The following is a 17642-nucleotide window of genomic DNA, read 5'->3' on the forward strand; positions in this document are numbered from 1 at the left end:
GATCGGTGGGGAAATTGAGCTCTCCTTTATCCTCCAGCAACGACATCACCTCAGGCATCAATTTCAACAGCGACCCCTTCTCCTCAGCCAACAAACCATCAACAAATTACTCGCCGTAATCAGAATAAGCTTTCAAGAATTCAAGACCTAGTCGGTGGCAACTGGGAAGTGTTTGGGGATGTCACGGCCCTAATTTTTAACACAAATAAAAATCGATATATAATCTCATAATTATACATGCGTGATCGTTCAGTCATCAAGACCAAATACCAAATACCTGGAAACTTTTTCCCTTTAAACTACATGCATATTGATGCCCTGAACCCACTATGTCAATATTGACCCGCTCTATAGAGTCTTATATACATAAGCTTACGAATTAAATTGTCAACAACAAAATAAAACGTAAATGCTTCTCAGAGCTTACTATAATGGAAGTCTAAATAATGGTAAAGTCATAAAAATGGCTTCCTACCATAAAACTTCAAAGGCGATATCGATCTCAGCTTCAACCCCGATTATCCTACCCTGCAAGATTAACCCCTACACCGTTTGAATGGTGCACCGGGTTGCCACTCAACAAACCTGATAAGTTTTTGCAAGCCGGTATGAGTAACTCAAGATAATCAATATAACTTACACAGGAAATATGGAAAACAACTCACACTTTGATTCCTTAAAAACACGCAACATAGAAAACAACTCATTCATTGGTTTCTATCAAAGCGTAACATAGAAAGCAACTCACACCTTGAATTCTATCAAATCGTACCATCGAAAGCAACTCACTCCTTGATTTCTATCAAATCGTTAATAAGGAAAATAACTTGCACCTTGTCCCCTTCAAAACCGTTAATAAGGAAGCAACTCACACCTTGTTCCCTAAAAACACGTAATCTCATGAGTTATATATAACCTTACCCCGTTACCCCATGAATCACAAATGGCAGACAAACTAGAGCTCTAACTGAATTTGTAACCACTCGTCCGGCCAAAGACGTGAGTACTTGATATTCTGTCCAAGGTCATAGACCTTCATTCCTCGAACTTCTCAGTACCTCGGAATAAAACATTAAAAAAGTCGCACATGACTCAAAATGTTACACAAATCTCAACGCTTTTCAAAACAAATCGAATAAGCAATTCCACAATCATTTGTTTTCCGAAAATCCATAACACAAAACAATAAAAAGCATCATTCATGCATATTGTTTTCATAAATCAACAAAATCCAACAAAAGTTTAAAACATATATATTTCACGTAAATATATATATATATATATATATATATATATATGTGTGTAGTCATCCGCTCAGGAATGCCTACTAATACCAACTATAGTTTGTAGTTAATAAATAACTCTCAAAACAATAAGGGTATTCCGTTCGTAAATGAACCATGTGAGATTACTCACCTCGAAATTCTCACTGCATCTTCAATATAGAACAGAGCAGCCAATCCACAAAATAACCGTCCAAAAATACTTCGTCAAGTACCTAAGGAAGTACAGCCTTGATTCAATCAACGAATCACAATTAAATAAAGTTCGAATCCCCAAATCGAACTAAAATCTCAAAGTATCGCCAATTGAGGCGAAACTACTTCTGAGACCTCCCAAAGTCTCAGGAATACTTCCACGATCGATATGTCCAAACCACAAGTCGATCGGAAGCTCGGATCCTCACGGATTGAATAAATCAACCGGTATGAAACCGTAAAAATCATAACAAATTCATACGAACTTCAAAAATTGCATATTATATATCGAAACACTCGTATCGATGAGTAGAAGATATATAATACCAGAAACAGTCCCTTACATGGCCAGAACGCCTCTAGAATGCCTCCACAGACGGTGGCGCACAGCCACCTGCCAAAACTCAATATTTTACAAAACTTCTAACATAAAAAATGTTCATCTCAGCATGCTTATCAATTTTCACAACTAGCACGAAGTCAGAAACTAAGCGTAAAGGGTCGAAAAATACCTCGCAAGCCATGGATTACTGTTCAATCCGAGTTGAACCAAGTTTCACGTGAATCGATCCAAACAACCACTACAGATCAATCCAGGAGGTTGTTGCGAGCTTCCCAAGCCTGATTTGAAGTTTCGCCGACGTCGGAGATCGGAGAACTGATCGGGTTCGAATGCACAGATTTTCATCGCCTTCTATCGCCGCCACCGTCGAGAATTGCAGCTAGAGGATGCCAGAGGGATGACCGGAGCAAGGAGGAGATCTGATCTGGAGAGTTTCACTGCCGGAGACCACCGGAGCTCACCGGAAAAGTCGGGTTGGGTCTGGTCGGGTAGGGTCAGACGGATATCTTCAATACTGAAGGTGTAGCCGAGAGAGAAGAAAGCTTTCCGGAAAAGGAAAATGGAATTATTACAGAATTTTCGGATTTTCTCTATTTATACTAAAATGGAAACTTTTTCCGAAAGACATAACTTCCTCATACGAACTTCGATTGACGAGTTCTGCATGTCCACAAACTCGTATCGACCTGCTCTACAACTTTTGTGAAGGAAGTTTTCCGAGAATCCCAACGTATAAAAAGTCAAACTTCGCACGACCCCCTAAAATGTGAAATTCGAATAATTATACGTACGAAAACCATTCCACTTTACATACAACTTACAAATAAAGCACAATAGCAATTATTCGTACAACTGATCCATTATTAATTACCAAAATTAAATAACGAAAATCCAGGTCATCACAGGGGATATACGAGAGAAGCTCGTGGGTTGAGGATTGAGAGGAGAACATTAAGCACATGCGAGACTGAAGTCTCTGATCGAAACGGGAAGCTGAGCTCCGTCGTTGTTAGAAGACAGAGAAGAAATTGTTTTTGCAGAAGTGGAGAGAGGAAGAAGAAAGAGAAGGGCATAACTGACAATGAAGAGTCAGGGTCATTTTGGGAATTTCACTTCTGTGTGGGCCCCACTTAATGTCTGAAATTGACTAGAATCCTGACGGAATGACCTATTAGAAGAGAATATGATATTGTGGAGGTGTTTTTGATGAAATTGAAAGTTGAAAGACTGAAACGATGTTGGACCTATACCACAGGGAACTAAACAGTATTTAGTTTTTTTTTATTATTCAAAGAAATAAATATAAAATGATCATATTACCTCTCATATTTGGATTAAAAATGTTGAGTTCGATTTTTTTTTTTTGGACAAGGGAATCAATTAAGCTGCCCCAAAGCTAGCCAAATGGGTTGATAAAAAAAACACTTAACGAGTCTGTTGGACAGTCCCAAACAGACAGGAACTAGAAAGGAAATTAATCCTCCTGGGCTCCAAAAGAGCCAGTATCGGGAAATTAATCCTTAAAACAATAAAAACTAAAGCATAAAGCCATAGACCCAATAAGAGGCCTAGCCCACTACTGAAACCCTAGCAATTGCCGTCCAAACCGCTCTGCCAACCACGACCCTTCGCCGAAGTAGGTAAACAGAACAACCATAAATTTGGTAATGATGAACTGATGCCATTCAACTCCCAATTCACAAATCAAAAGAGAACCAACAACCAAAGGGATAAGATCCCTCACAACAACATCATTTCCTCAACCATCAGAACCAGGAAGAAGCCACGGTTGTCGAACAGGAACAGAGATCCAAAGCATCGATCCAGACCAAGAACAAGCCATGCGTTTGTCGAGTTTGACTTAGGAGTTGTAAATCGACAGTTTTTGCTAAGTTTAGAGGGTTAATTTTCACAATTACAAATTGACGGAGTAAATTGACAATTATTATCACATTTACGGTATATTTTAACAACTATGCAATATATTAAAGCCAATAATATTCATGATTCACGTGAGAAGTTGGTGACAGTTAGTCAAAACTAATTAAGAGAAGTTAGAACACGTACATTGTTTATGTTATTGTTATGTCACCTTCGAGAACCCCAGCTTCACAGATCGAGAAAGGCAACAGACCGGAGAATTAAACATGCATGTGCAATAATGATCGAATACGTACTATAATGGAGACCAATTATCGACTTAATTGGGATCCTCAAACTCAAAACCCTGAATCTTCACACAGACTAACATGGCTTTGGGAGCACTCTCTGCAGCGCATATAGTATGTTCAAAGGTGCCAGATTTGGGAGAGTCTGAGGCGGTCCTTCCTCGATTGGATCTTACATAAATTCCAAGCTTCAGTTGTTCAAACAAACATGTACATGGGGTTGATTGATTATGATGGATCTCAAACCAAAAAAAAAAAAACAAAAAATAGGGACACATCTCTTTAAATTAATCTCGCAACAAAGCTGTGAGCCTGGGAACATCAAGATCCTTCTTCGAGTATTTGTTTGTCCCCTTGTGACAACCATTTCCTTCACTTTCAAGATTACTTTTGAGTTTTTACTATATTATCGAGTTAATTAAAGAAATTATATATAAGTACTCATGAACAAAGTCTCATATAAGTCACAATAATTGCCACAATTGTTACAAGTCAAAACCTCATCTTCACCCTAATTAGTGTTAGTGGCTATACTGATTCCTTTCATCTTTGTCTAATTAGTTTTAGTGGCTATACTGATTCCTTTTATCTTTGTCTGTAGGTGATAATTTGGTATACTAATTTCATATTTTAGAGCGATCTCTAACAATTTTTCTACACGATATTTTTATCAAAAGTATGAAGGTTTTTCCACTCTAGTTAATGGTTTCTCCTATTCATATACCAAAAAATGAGAGCATAAGTAAAGTCAATAGCTAATATAATTATGACATGTAATTAATTATTTTTTTAATGCGCAATTGCAATTAATAACTAATTTTGTATTATTAATCATCAAAAATAAAATAATTTATCAAATATAGCCAATTTTAATTAATATTGTTGGAGCTAGCAGCAAATATTTTTTAACTTTAAAAAGAAAGAGAACTTTAGATAAAATTATTGGAGATGTCTTCTTAGTCAGTCCCTTTGGGCTCAATTAGTAAGAATGTAAGATTAATATTTTATATCTCTAAATGATGAAAGTTCCTTTTGGCCAACCAAGAACTACACTTCTATAAGATAGTAAGATAGATACTACCATACGTGATACGATTATTACATTGCGTCTATCTAAGGTTATCTATCATCTCTTTGCATGATCTTTTTCAAACTTATAATTTGTTGCTTGCTGGACTCTCACACTAGATAAAAACAAGCATTAGTACCTACCGTAGTTGCAGTTATTTCATCAGCTGTTTATATATGGATTTACATCTGGATGATGGAGACTACTTAATCAAGGAGCACAAATTGCATGGATGCGTAATTACCTAGAACGTTGCCTCTACCTAATTAATCACTATCAAGTTATCTGCCTCTGCAATCTATGCATGAACATATCATACCTCCACCTGATGTATATAAACTGGTGCCCCCTGATCATCATATCTCCACTAGTTATATATCTACCTCATCACACCTCTGCAATCTTTGATATTAATTAATTAGAAGGATCAATTTGTGGGTTTCAGAGGAAAGAACATGCTCTACAACTACAAATAACAAACATTTCTTAACTATCGATCAGCTCGATCGAACGTGGTTTGATCAGTTTTTTTCTTATTTTAATACTACAAGTTTCTTGTCGAAGATTATTCAATAATTTATTAGAAGCTGAGTCGTGGGATTTGGATTTGGATTTGCATTAGTGCTGGTCAATTAAGTAGTGCTGGTCAATTAAGTGGAATTGGTTTATGCTTATAACATTTGCTTATTTAAACTAGAAATTGACTACACCCGATGTGCCGATGTTCCGATGGGTGTGGGAGTAGTGGGTAGTTATGTTTAGAGTGGGTAGTTTTACGAAATATTTTTAATTAGTTTTTTATTTTTTTTATTATGTATTGACACTGTTGTCCCGGTCCTCCCGGATGAATAAGATGTTATTCATGATATTTTAATCTTTGAGGGTTGAAAAGGTGAAAAAAAAAATCAGTTTTGGCTAACAAAGCATTTTTTCTCAATAATAGTATAGATTTGTCCTTATCACGAAGATGACTAGTTTAGGTTAAAAACACAACCCTTTGTTTCTTTGGCTAAATAAAAGCTCGTATGCCCTGTTGGTAGACTACGAATTAGAAAACAATCGTGTCTAAATAAGTTTCATTCCAAATCAGTTTATTTACTATATAATAAGTGAGAGCTATGATACGAGATCATTCGAATTGGTTATCGATCAGATCTGAAAACGTAAACCTACTTTCAGTTGTGGCCAGCCACTTATATCCATGTGTTCACTATATAAATACAGAGAAACACAGCAAGGTTTGTTGCACATGACACGGACATAATCTGGCCAAACAAATTAAAATAAATGAACTTGATCTTTCCATATCTGAAAAGTTGCGTATCTTTCCTGTTCGAGACTTCTAAGTTCTAACACTTGTTTTTGTTAAGGTCTACAAATAGATACAGCATATCCCATGTTATATATCATCATGATGTTGCAATCACCAACATATTTTTCAAAATAGCTGCTAGGTTGGAGCGGATTTAACTCGATATAAAATCTATTCCTTATCTAATAAACATGGATACAAAAAGTAATGGAATGATCAACATGACATTGTAGATGGCACTGTAATTTTATTTCATTCATTCACCAAATATGGCTCTGAATGCATCTCCTCCATCCAAAACTTTCCATTGAAGAAAAAATTTCTAGACGTATTTTATGTGCGCAGACATTGATTCTTCTTAAGTCTGCTTTTCTATCGAATTCGACAAGGAATGCCCTCGTACAAATCTGAAGTTCTGAACAATGATATAAGGTTCTCAACTGAATTTGAAATTCAAGCTATCCGTCTAACATGGGAGTTGGTTTTAAACCATACCGCGGACTCTAGAATTGTATACCGCTCAAAATTTTAAGCTGCAACCCGCCTTTCAGCCTGCTTAAGAGACACTATAAAACAGTCATTGATATAGCAGCGGAACGAAGCTTCACGCCGTCCTCATCCCACTTGGACTGTGGGGCTGTTGCTCCAGCAATGTATGTCTACAACAGAAATAGGGAAAAAGGGTTAACTTGATGAAACAGAAATAGACAAAGTCATAAAATCGAATTGTCACATGTCAATATTCAAGTTTAAAGGTGAGATTTTGAAGTATGACTTGGCTGCTTCAGCACAGGATACTCAATAAAGATTCATTGTGAATCTAAGTCTGCTATATATTTGCTCATCACAGACTATTGAGAAAAATAAAATATTATCATTTCAAAGTTCTTGGCAAGTAATAAGTGTTTTGAGAGTGTAATAACGAACCCTTCCGCTGCTAACAGCAGCTACTAGTGCTGCATGTTGTCCTTCTCTACCAAACTCGTAGAAATAATAGGTCCTGTAACATACCAAAACATCGGAGTAGCACACATCAGTATAGATATGGCAAATACAACTTGTAAAAGGTGCCCAAAAGAGGCATACTATTACACGGAGTGTGCATTTGTGGGATTTAAAACGACGTAGGGAATGAAGGAATGAAGGCAGTTTGATTGATAAAATAAAAGGCATGGCTTCTTTATTGGGAGAGAATGAGATTGAACTCACCTAAAACCTTCTTCTTCCTTTATTTTCAGTGTTCGGGCAGAGTATAAAGTTGACCCAACTGTCATTGATTTAAGATCAAGAATCAATAACAGATATAGCTGAAGGAGGATAAGGAAAGAAGCAAAGTAGAGGCCTCTGTTCCCAGAAACTAGTTGAAAGGGCAAAGGAAGTGTAATTTTATATAATGCTTCTAGCAAGATTAATTTCTACTTTTACAGAATCAGAGAAATTGAGAAAACAGAAACCACTCATTACATGGAACGAAGATTTTTGCCACCTCCTTCAAGGAGCCTAAATCTGTTATGTCTTTGGCCTGTCAAAGTTAGTATATATTAGATAAATTGTCATCGTACTTTCAAGCAATTTAGAAACAGTACAAATTTCTGATTGCATAATGCAAGATAAATGCTTCAAAGCTGATCAGTCATTGACAATGTAGTGACTTCACTCCAAGATAATACATATTGCAAAGTTTATATTTCAAGAAGCCAACATCTGTTGAATATTACAGCAGAGAAGCTAACTCTAAAAACCAAAGAAAAGAAAAACTGCCTACCAAATCCATAGAACAGAACAACAGAAGCTCAACACCTCCCGATTAATCATTTTCCTAACAGAAAGAACAGTAAAAGACGTAACTGTCCAACAGTAATTCCCTGAATAAGGCCAGCCACCAACTTAACCAGCATAGTTTCCACAAAACAAGGAATTCAGAAGAAAGAGCAAGAAGAGAGAAAAAGCATAATCACCACCAAATTAAAGCAGTATGATTGTTAAGTCACACACACACACACACAATTGAACACAAAAAAACATGAGCAACTACTGATTTCCCCCAACATGTTATAAAGTGTATCAGTCACTATGACATTGACTCCTCAATAGCTGGTAGCTTGGTATATACAGCATCCAATGACTCTAGGAAAATAAATTACCAGTCATCACTACAGAGTGTTACCGTGAATTACATGTTCTCACCACTGAGGTAGTCTACTAATAATATCATTAGTTCACTACTGTATAATATGTATAATTGAGTTCATCACAAATAATATCAAAAGATAATGACTGTCACTACAAACCTCTAAAAAGGTGATCTTGAACTGATTGGAAGGTTTAATAACAACATTCACTACCTCAGATCTGCATCAGTCAATAACAAGGAGAAAAATCAACCGACAATGACATAGAGTGCCAATCGCATAATCACAAACGGTACTTAACAACCAAAGAAGCATTCTAAACAGTTGGTTGAAAAAGAATTAAAGATGTAAACTGAGACCATATTGAGATAAAGGGCATACCCATCAGAAGATGCAAAACGTGCCGAAAAGATCTTGGGCTTTGCCTTATCTCCATAAAGGGACAATCCAGCATTGTAATCCTACAGTTCAAACAAACAGTGCAGCCAATTAAAGTGTGTATAAATGCTATGATATAAGTTATTTACCAAATTCTAGCATTCTCTCAAGCAAAAACTGAACTTGAAGAAACAAAAATGAATTCTGGAGTATCTATATCTGAACCTTCTGATGTCAGAAACTAGTGTTTTTACAAATAGAAAGTTCCTAACTTTTTCAACATAATCATCTTACTGAGGTCCAACAGTCAAGAGCAAAAAATACCCCAAAAGTAACCCCAAAAGTAACCAAGTAGGTCAACAATGAGAACAAGGCTTTACATTTACCATTAAAAGGCAGTAAAGTTACCAATAAGAAACCTACAGAGAAATGAAGCATCTATGTATATCCCACAATCATAATTAACAATGAAGGATGAAACCCCTCTACAACTAATGCAATACCCAACCAATTCTTTGACAATAAAAAACAATAAAACTGATACAAGAGTGAGCTATTAGAATTTATATGTTCATCAAGGTTACCTCAGGCTCCATAATGTCCTCAAACTGAGGAGGGACCCTAATGGAAAACCCATCACCATAGAACTGGAACCAGCTTTTGGTGTTGGCAATGCCGGAAAGAATCGATTTTGGAGGAGGTGAAGCTTCTTCTGTTGAAGAATGGGCAGTTGGGTATTGCTGAGGGATCAAAGAAATGAGAAAGATGGAAGTGGTCTTGAGGATTAAGTCTCTTTTGGAGATGGGTGTGTTGTTGGTGATGGTGAGCTTTGAAGTAAGCTTTGGGGTTGTGGGGTTGGCGATTTTGGGTTTAGGGTTTAGTGGGTTGGGAGGGAGGGAGAGGAGAAGAATGGCCATGAGAGAATGAGGATTGTATTCATGGCTGTTGAAAATTTGGAGGGAGATAATGTGGGGACACACAACCTGGGGTTTTTGTATGTCAGGATTGGGAAAGAGGTTAGCTTTAGGTATTTGGATACACCAAAAGGGTCTTTTTAGTCTTTTAAACTGAAATTCTTCCACTCTTTCAGTGTATATGCTATATACTAGCCTTGTTGGCATATGTGGGTCTGATTTCATTTTTAAAGTCCCACTTTTACCCTTGTTCTTGGATGCAGCATATCCCAACTATAAGGGAGACTGAGCCTACACATTATCCGTATTCAAATTCAACCAACCAAAATCCAAAATTAAACAAATCCAAACCACCCAAAAAACCAGGAACAACATATACAAAATCACAAGTTCACAGCTCTCTTCTTTCTCTCATGATTCACCATTGCTAATACTCTGCTCTCTCTCCCATGGAAACCATTCTTTCTTCTCCCTCACTCTCTCCGCTCTTCAACCCAAAACTCTCCTCTCTCCCACCCAATTCAAAGTCCCTGTTCCTCACAAAACCCATCATCAATTCAAGCCTCAAAAAGCACTCTGTCCAATCCATTAAAGCATCTTCACCAATAATACCCACAAGCTGGTTTTCTCATGCTCAACAAGGACTAGCTGCTCTTGCACTTTCGTTGGCTCTAAGCTTTTCCCCAGTCTTGACTAGTGGCAATGCACTAGCTTCTGAGTTTGATGTGATCAATGAGGGGCCACCCAAAGGCTCCTATGTTGTTGATGATGCAGGTGTGCTTAGCCGGGTGACCAAATCTGATGTGAAGCGATTGTTACAAGACTTGGAAGATAGGAAGAACTTCCACATCAATTTCATCACTGTCAGAAAGCTCACTGTAAGTTTCTTTCTATTTGATATAGTTCATTATAAGAATTTTGTAAATTTTGTAACTTTTATGTAACACCCTTTTGATCATATCTTAGTTCTAACAATGGGAACAAAGATTGAAGAATTGAAAAGGTTTGAGGTTTTGGTAGTGAGCATTGGTTTGATTTGGTTGCAGAGCAAAGCTGATGCTTTTGAGTATGCTGACCAAGTTTTAGAGAAGTGGTACCCTTCAGTTGAGGAGGGCAACAACAAGGGCATTGTTGTCCTTGTCACCAGTCAAAAAGAAGGAGCAATCACAGGTGGACCTGCATTTGTTCAAGCTGTGGGAGAAGGTGTCCTTGATGCAACTGTATCAGAGAACCTTCCTGGTAAACTATGCCTTCACTTCACATTCTTCAAGCAACAATTTTTGGATTCTAATACTTTTTTGGGAACCAATTTATGCTTATGAGTATGCACGAGTCAAACCACATTGATGTTCAAATGAGAATTGCAGATGTATGAGAAAATTGAGAGTAAATTTAGTGAGAAAAATGTAGGGTGGTAATGTCGTACTATTTTACAGAAGCGGCATATTAGTCCTTGTTTGTACTAAAGAAGTCCTAAGATTTACCCAACATTTATCTCAAGGAGTACAGATTGCACAGTTACTTGCATCATAAGCCATTGTCTTGTTATTCTTTTAGAGTTCGTAGCTAACTAGGGTAATGGGATTTTTGAATTTCTGATTGCAGTCTTGGCTACTGAGGAGAAGTACAATGAAGCTATTTACAGTAGCGCAAAACGGATAGTCGCTGCCATTGATGGACTTCCAGATCCTGGTGGACCAAAGCTTAACGAAAACAAGCGTGAATCCAACTTCAAAACCAAGGAAGAGACAGAAGAGAAACGAGGACAGTTCACTCTTGTAGTTGGAGGATTGTTAGTGATTGCCTTTGTTGTTCCCATGGCACAATACTATGCTTATGTCTCTAGGAAGTAAGGGTGGAATCTCTGTAGTTAGATTCATCTTTGAATTATTTGTGATGAGTTTCACAAGAACATGTATAACATGCAGTTATAGAACCGATCATATTCGAGCGGTTGATGAAACTTGCAGACAGAGGAGAACAGAGTTTTTGTCAATAATTGTAAAGTATGTAATGGAATTAAGTTCTACTTCAGACTATAAGACTAAATTCAGCTATCTGCATCGTTTTACTGTGTGTTGGGATTAAGGCTTGGTTGAGTACATATGAATGCTCAAATAGGTGGAAAAACAAGATTAGAACAATTCAAAAATCACCACCTTGGGGTTTTAAAACTTGAGAGGAAAGAAATGTTGTTCGGCAAAGGAGGATCAGAATACTTTCCGGTGAGTATCTTTGATGAGACAAATTGATTTGCAGCTTCTGTGTAATGAATTCCATCCCAATTAACGTACACAGCACTATTGCTACACCCTTTGGATGTGACAGACGTGCCATTCAAGACCCTTGTTGATCCACAAGAAACCCGACTGTCATAGTTCAAAGGTGTACCTCCATACCCACAGCAAGCCATAATAGGTTGCTGAAACCCTGCAGAATACATTCATTCACAATCAATTAGGTAAACTGTAACAGCCAAGTGCAGAGGCAAAGTCATAGAATTAAGGAGCAAAGATGTACCAACCGTATCGAGAATAATTTGCAATAAGGTCATATTTTATAGAGAAGATATCAACATATGAGACACGTGCATCAGAGTATTGGCCTTGCAACTTTTTACTGAGATCATGAAGCTGCAGGTTGAAAGTTTTAGCTGCTTGGTTGTGTGCGCTAACACATCCATGCTCATCAAGCTTTGATGGGTTGGTTCCAAATGTGGCCACGTTCTGAGTCAAGCACCCCAGAGGACCTGTGTTGTGTACCCAAAAGTTCCTAGCACCTTGATCATATAATCTCTGAAGAAAAAAGCAAAGAAGGAATCTTCAGTATTCTTACTTCAGAATTTAACATTGAAACATGTCTTCATTGTTTAATGTTGCTGAACTGACCTTTATTCCTGATTCAAACTGTGCCAAAATTGTTGGAATAAAAGCAAGAATCTGATCCAGTGTTTTAGAATAAAATGCACCAGCAAGATCATTTTGGCCTATATCAAACACGTAAAGCCCCTTCTGAAAGGAATCTTCCGAGGGTAGATAATTTTCAAGTTTTTTACCTAGAACAAAAGGGAAAGTTATTTCAAAATATTGCATGCTAGTATTTTGCTGCACACAATATATATGCATCGAGTGAAATGAGGTTTTCTTCTTTTCAAAGAACAAAGCTCTAGTACTCAAGAAAGTTCATGACTATACCTTTAGCAGCTAGCAATTGAAGAGCCCTGGATTTGAATCGCGAAAACTGAGAGACCTGAACCCCAAATGAAAAAGGGCAGACAGATGATGCAGTTGCTGGATGTGTAGTAGCCCCTCCAGCAGCAAAATTGCACCCATTTCGGAAACTTGGCATTCCAACTGAATCTAAATAGGGATTTAGAAATGGAAGGTTCATTGCACCCACTGCAAGCAACAACATTCTCTGAACAAATAAGTACATACATTGTCACAGCAGCCATCATAACTCACAAAGATGTACAAGTAAAACAAGATATTTAACAAATTAACATGGGAGCTTACTAAGAAAATTGATGATCTACAGATCTAGCATTGAGATTACAATCAGTGTATCCCCAAAATGGGTTTGAAATAAATCTGTCCATTAAGAGGGTCCTTGATATTCCAAGACAATTTAATTTTCAGTCCTGAAGGATTTACTAGACTCTAATTATGGTACATACGTACGTTACAAATATTTTCATACACCAAGACCAAAATAAAAAAATTTAAAATTCCGGACAAAAAAAAACCAAAACACATGGATCAAATCACTAGAAAGTCAGAAACACTATTCTCCGTTGTTCTTTCGGTCTTTCCATAGCATTGAGTAGTGGTGAGAAATTTACTTGAGCACATAGGACTGCAATCAAGGTAAAAGTATCTAAGGAGTTACTGCATGGAGTAAAAGTTAAAAACATTCAACAATACTGTTGGATAAGTTTACGTACTGAGAAAATCTATGATGAGACGGCCATCGGAAAACCTCCCACCCGATGACAACGAAGCATTGAAGTAAAGCTTTCCATAAGGATGAGGAAGCCGGAAACCTACGCCGGCGGTCAGCTCGCCGGTGTCGGAGTTCGAATCACCAAAGTTGAAAACGGCGGGATAGTTCAGTGAGTTTGCAAAACGTAAAAGAACGAAGCAGAGTAAGGTGAGAATACGAAAAGCATTGAGATTCTTGGCAGCCATGGATGAAAGTGTGAAGACCAATCAAATCGAACTGGTTTGTAATTGTCGATATCTAAAGTGGTTCTGTTACACAGCCGGCTGAGTTAGATTTTCCAATAGTTCATGAAACACGTGACTCTACAATTAAGCTGCACGTGACAACATTGTGTCCTTTGTGTAGATTTGTGGATAGAAATTTCCATCCTCTTGTGTTCAGTGAATTTTGAAAGAAATGGAAGTTAGGTGCTTGGAGCTGGTTGGTGATTGACTGTAGCCACCTTAAATGGGATTCAAACGTGTAACCAAAAATTTCACCATCTATTTTTGTTTTCTAATCAATCATAACTTGAATGTTGAAAATCCGATAGCACTAAAAAACCATATGTGTAGCGGAGACTGGACAGAGGTATCAACTGTGTGATAGAGAGCGGAGAGTGGAGACATGTTCAATCAACATCGGTTGAACTCTATATAGGTACTCAATAATTCGTGCAGGTGTAATTCCGATACCATTTGCGATATGATGACGCAACCAAATAGGGATTTGTTTGTCCAAGGCAAACTTAATCGGGTTGGAAGTTTTAGTGACATAGTAGAGCTTCTTTTACGTTGGGCACCATGGGTTGGTCAAAAGAGTTGACATTGCAAAGTGGTACCCGGAGCCCAGTTAAAAAATTAAGTCCAGTAAAGTATCTCTGAGCAGATTTTTGAGAGACTGAAAGCTAGATTGAAGACTACATAGGATCACAAGATGATGCAAGTGGGAAACACAAGGAAGAAGAAATCCAAATTCGTGAGGATCCCAGGTGATGTTGAATTTAGTTAGTATTTTGAAGATATCACATTTTCTCGTGCCATAATTAAACGAAACGATGTGGTAGTTGACGCGGCGTTCAAACATTGACATTCAAATGTTAATAGCTTAGCATTACTGCTACACAGCACAGGTGACATAGTCAATAATAAAGCACAAAGGAGCATCAGAACTTGAGGTCCAGAAGGAAAGGCATTTGGTCTGAAAAGGGTGGATCAGAATATATTCCGGTGAGTATCTGTGATGAGACAAACTGATTTGCAGCCTCAGTGTAATGAATCCCATCCCAACTAACATAGGCACTACTTTCACTGCACCCTTTGGCTGTGACAGAGCTCCCATTCAAGACCTTCGTTTGCCCACAGCTTATCTGACTGTCATAGTTCAAAGGTGGACCTCCATATCCACAGCAAGCCATAATAGGTTGTTCGAATCCTGCATATTAAGCTCACACAAAATCAAGAATCGCCTAATTGTTAATGCCAGTCAAACTAGTAAAGTATTGAAGTGGACTAACCATTTTTTGAATAGTTTGCAATGAGGTTAGATTTTATAGAGAAGATATCAACAAATGTGACATTTGCATCAGTATATTGGCCTTGCAACTTTTTGGTGAGAGCATGAAGCTGCAGGTTAAAAGTTTTGGCAGCTTGGTTGTGTGCTCTAACACATCCTTGATCATCAAGCTTTGAGGGGTCTGTTCCGAATTTGGCAACATTCTGAGTCAAGCATCCCACAGGACCTGTATTGTGTATCCAAAAGTTCCTAGCCCCTTGATCATATAGTCTCTGAAAAATCGAAAAGATACCCACATTTGTATAAAGCAAGCAGAGAAATGTGTCATTCTTGTTCAGTATCACTAGACTGACCTTTATTCCTGTTTCGAATTCTGCCAGAATTGTTGGAATTGAAGCGAGAATCTGTTCTAATGTCTTAGAGTAAAATCCACCAGCAATGTCATTTTGGCCAATGTCAAACATATAAAGCCCCTTCCCAAAAAAATCTTCTGTGGGAAGATACTTTTCAAATTTCTTACCTAAAAAGGAGAGTATGGTTAGACAAGTGTCCAAATCTTTCTTGCAGTGAAAGCTTCATAGTACTAACAATATTGATGAAGATGATACCTTTAGCTAGAATTTCAAGAACCCTGGCTTTGAATCTAAGAAACTGAGAGACTTGGACAGCAAATGAAAATGGGCTCACAGATGTTGGAGAAGCTGGAAGTATAGTAGACCCTGCAGCAGCAAAGTTACACCCTCTTTGGAAACTCGGCACTCCAACTGAATCTAAGTAGGCATTTAGAAATGGCAGGTTCATTGCATCCACTGCAGCATTTACATAAACACTAGATAAGCAACAAAAAACAGACCATAAATCGAAAAACCATGGGAAACAAAAGTGTCAGAATTACTAAGAAAATCGACGATGAGACGGCCATCACAGTATCTGCCAGATGGGGTTTTGAAGTAGCTCTGGCCATTGGGAGGGGCAAGGGTCTCAATGCCGGCGGACACAAGGTTTCCGGTGTCGGAATTTGAGTCACCAAAGTTGAAGACAGTTGGATACTTGAAGTGGATAGAATTGGCAAGAGGTAATAGGAAGAAGATGGAGATTTGGAGAATGCAGGTCTTGGCAGCCATGGCAAATAATGCAAGACAGGATCTTAATTATTGGGGATGTGTATTTCTGTACTTATATGAAACTCTACCAGCAAGATGTGTAGATTGGGAAACCTTTAATGATAAGTTTTTGTTTGGTGAGCTGTGGGGGTCATAGTCCTGTATAAGTTGTTGGTTTGCTTTCATATTCGGAAACGCCAAAAACAAAAATCTTTTTTATCTTTGCTCTGTTACAACGAAATATCGCTATCAGACCAAGAAGGCTTGTTTAGATGAAGGTGTGTTTCTCATTTTCAGATCTTTGGATTGCATTAAGTAATTGAATGATTGAATTCATTTTTTTCTTCTTCTTCATTTTTAAAAGAGGATCAAAGGATTTCACTCATACTCTCATGATGACTCGAATCTATGACTTCGTCATTAGGTAGTGGAAATTATTGAATTCATTTGTTATTGAAGTTTATTTATAAAAAATAAAATAATAATATACAGCGACCCATTTTAAATTGCTTCGATTATTAAATTACATTGCATAGTAATAAAAAAAGTAGAATTTATGATCTCTCGCTTTACAATCTTACATGTACATCCACGGCATGATTGTCATGTTATCCTTGTGCATGCATAATTTCATAGTTTGAATGAATCTAAATGTGCACAATTGAGATCATGCCTAAATGTTGTGAACATAACATGTAGTGCATTGAGAAGTTATGGAGTAAAAAAAGTAATAACACAGGAAACATTTGAGTAATGGTTAGAAATTTACTTAGAAAGTCTACGATAAGACGGCCATCACAAGCCCTTCCAATTGGTGAAAGCTTGGGGTAAGTCTGTCCATATGGAGGTGGGAGCTCGAAACCAAGGCCAGCAGCAAGTTCACCTGTGTCGGAGTTTGAATCACCAAAGTTGAAAACGGCAGGATAGTTGAACTGAACTGACTTTGCATTAGGCAAAAATATGGACAGTAAGGTGACAATCTGGAGAATGGTATTGGAAGCCATGGGTGGATAAAGGCTCGACTACAATCTTATCAAAGTTGTAACTACTGAATATAATAAAAGCTCAAGCTCACAGAACTATATATAAGCATTAACAATACGGGAAATACCAATACTGACCCCATACCTTAATGTACCAAGTACCAACCACTAAATTCCGTATAGATCATACCATGGTACCAAGGTTGGAAGTAGTAATTTGTGTGCACAGAGAAAGTTTGCTTTTCTTACCAAAGAAAGAAAACTTT

The 17642-nt window shown here is 37.6% G+C and overlaps 4 protein-coding genes across 7 annotated transcripts; 1 reads left to right on the forward strand and 3 right to left on the reverse strand.

Annotated features, from left to right (window-relative positions):
* Positions 1-6523: 6523 nt before the first annotated feature.
* Positions 6524-9919, reverse strand: LOC112193020. Of its 2 annotated transcripts, none has more exons than XM_040516614.1 (7): positions 9465-9919; positions 8884-8963; positions 8716-8722; positions 7835-7892; positions 7580-7637; positions 7298-7370; positions 6524-7029 (listed from the first exon to the last, which is right to left on the reverse strand). In XM_040516614.1, the coding sequence occupies exons 1-7, from the start codon at positions 9795-9797 to the stop codon at positions 6937-6939; spliced, it is 702 nt and encodes a 233-aa protein (XP_040372548.1). In that variant the 5' UTR covers positions 9798-9919; the 3' UTR covers positions 6524-6936. The 2 variants fall into 2 exon arrangements, with proteins under 2 accessions (XP_040372548.1, XP_024188789.1); XM_024333021.2 differs by having other exon boundaries at positions 8662-8722; positions 9465-9910.
* Positions 9920-10120: 201 nt separating this feature from the next.
* LOC112193019 (UPF0603 protein At1g54780, chloroplastic) lies at positions 10121-11833 on the forward strand. Its single transcript, XM_024333020.2, has 3 exons — positions 10121-10672; positions 10841-11033; positions 11400-11833. Exons 1-3 carry the CDS (start codon positions 10244-10246, stop codon positions 11645-11647), a joined length of 870 nt encoding a protein of 289 aa, XP_024188788.1. The 5' UTR covers positions 10121-10243; the 3' UTR covers positions 11648-11833.
* Positions 11768-14068, reverse strand: LOC112193018 (GDSL esterase/lipase At1g54790). Its single transcript, XM_024333019.2, has 5 exons — positions 13738-14068; positions 12989-13192; positions 12683-12849; positions 12319-12589; positions 11768-12224 (listed from the first exon to the last, which is right to left on the reverse strand). Exons 1-5 carry the CDS (start codon positions 13979-13981, stop codon positions 11947-11949), a joined length of 1164 nt encoding a protein of 387 aa, XP_024188787.1. The 5' UTR covers positions 13982-14068; the 3' UTR covers positions 11768-11946.
* A 682-nt stretch (positions 14069-14750) lies between these two features.
* On the reverse strand, positions 14751-17566 carry LOC112193078 (GDSL esterase/lipase At1g54790). 3 transcript variants are annotated; one of them, XM_024333107.2, is made up of 6 exons: positions 17138-17566; positions 16186-16436; positions 15899-16099; positions 15644-15810; positions 15292-15562; positions 14770-15209 (listed from the first exon to the last, which is right to left on the reverse strand). In XM_024333107.2, the coding sequence occupies exons 1-6, from the start codon at positions 17395-17397 to the stop codon at positions 14941-14943; spliced, it is 1419 nt and encodes a 472-aa protein (XP_024188875.1). In that variant the 5' UTR covers positions 17398-17566; the 3' UTR covers positions 14770-14940. The 3 variants fall into 3 exon arrangements, with proteins under 3 accessions (XP_024188871.1, XP_024188875.1, XP_024188870.1); XM_024333103.2 differs by lacking the exon at positions 17138-17566 and having other exon boundaries at positions 14751-15209; positions 16186-16610; XM_024333102.2 differs by lacking the exon at positions 16186-16436 and having other exon boundaries at positions 14836-15209; positions 17163-17544.
* Positions 17567-17642: the final 76 nt, after the last annotated feature.

Source organism: Rosa chinensis, chromosome 3 (assembly GCF_002994745.2).
Source record: "Rosa chinensis cultivar Old Blush chromosome 3, RchiOBHm-V2, whole genome shotgun sequence".
Taxonomy (NCBI): domain Eukaryota; kingdom Viridiplantae; phylum Streptophyta; class Magnoliopsida; order Rosales; family Rosaceae; genus Rosa; species Rosa chinensis.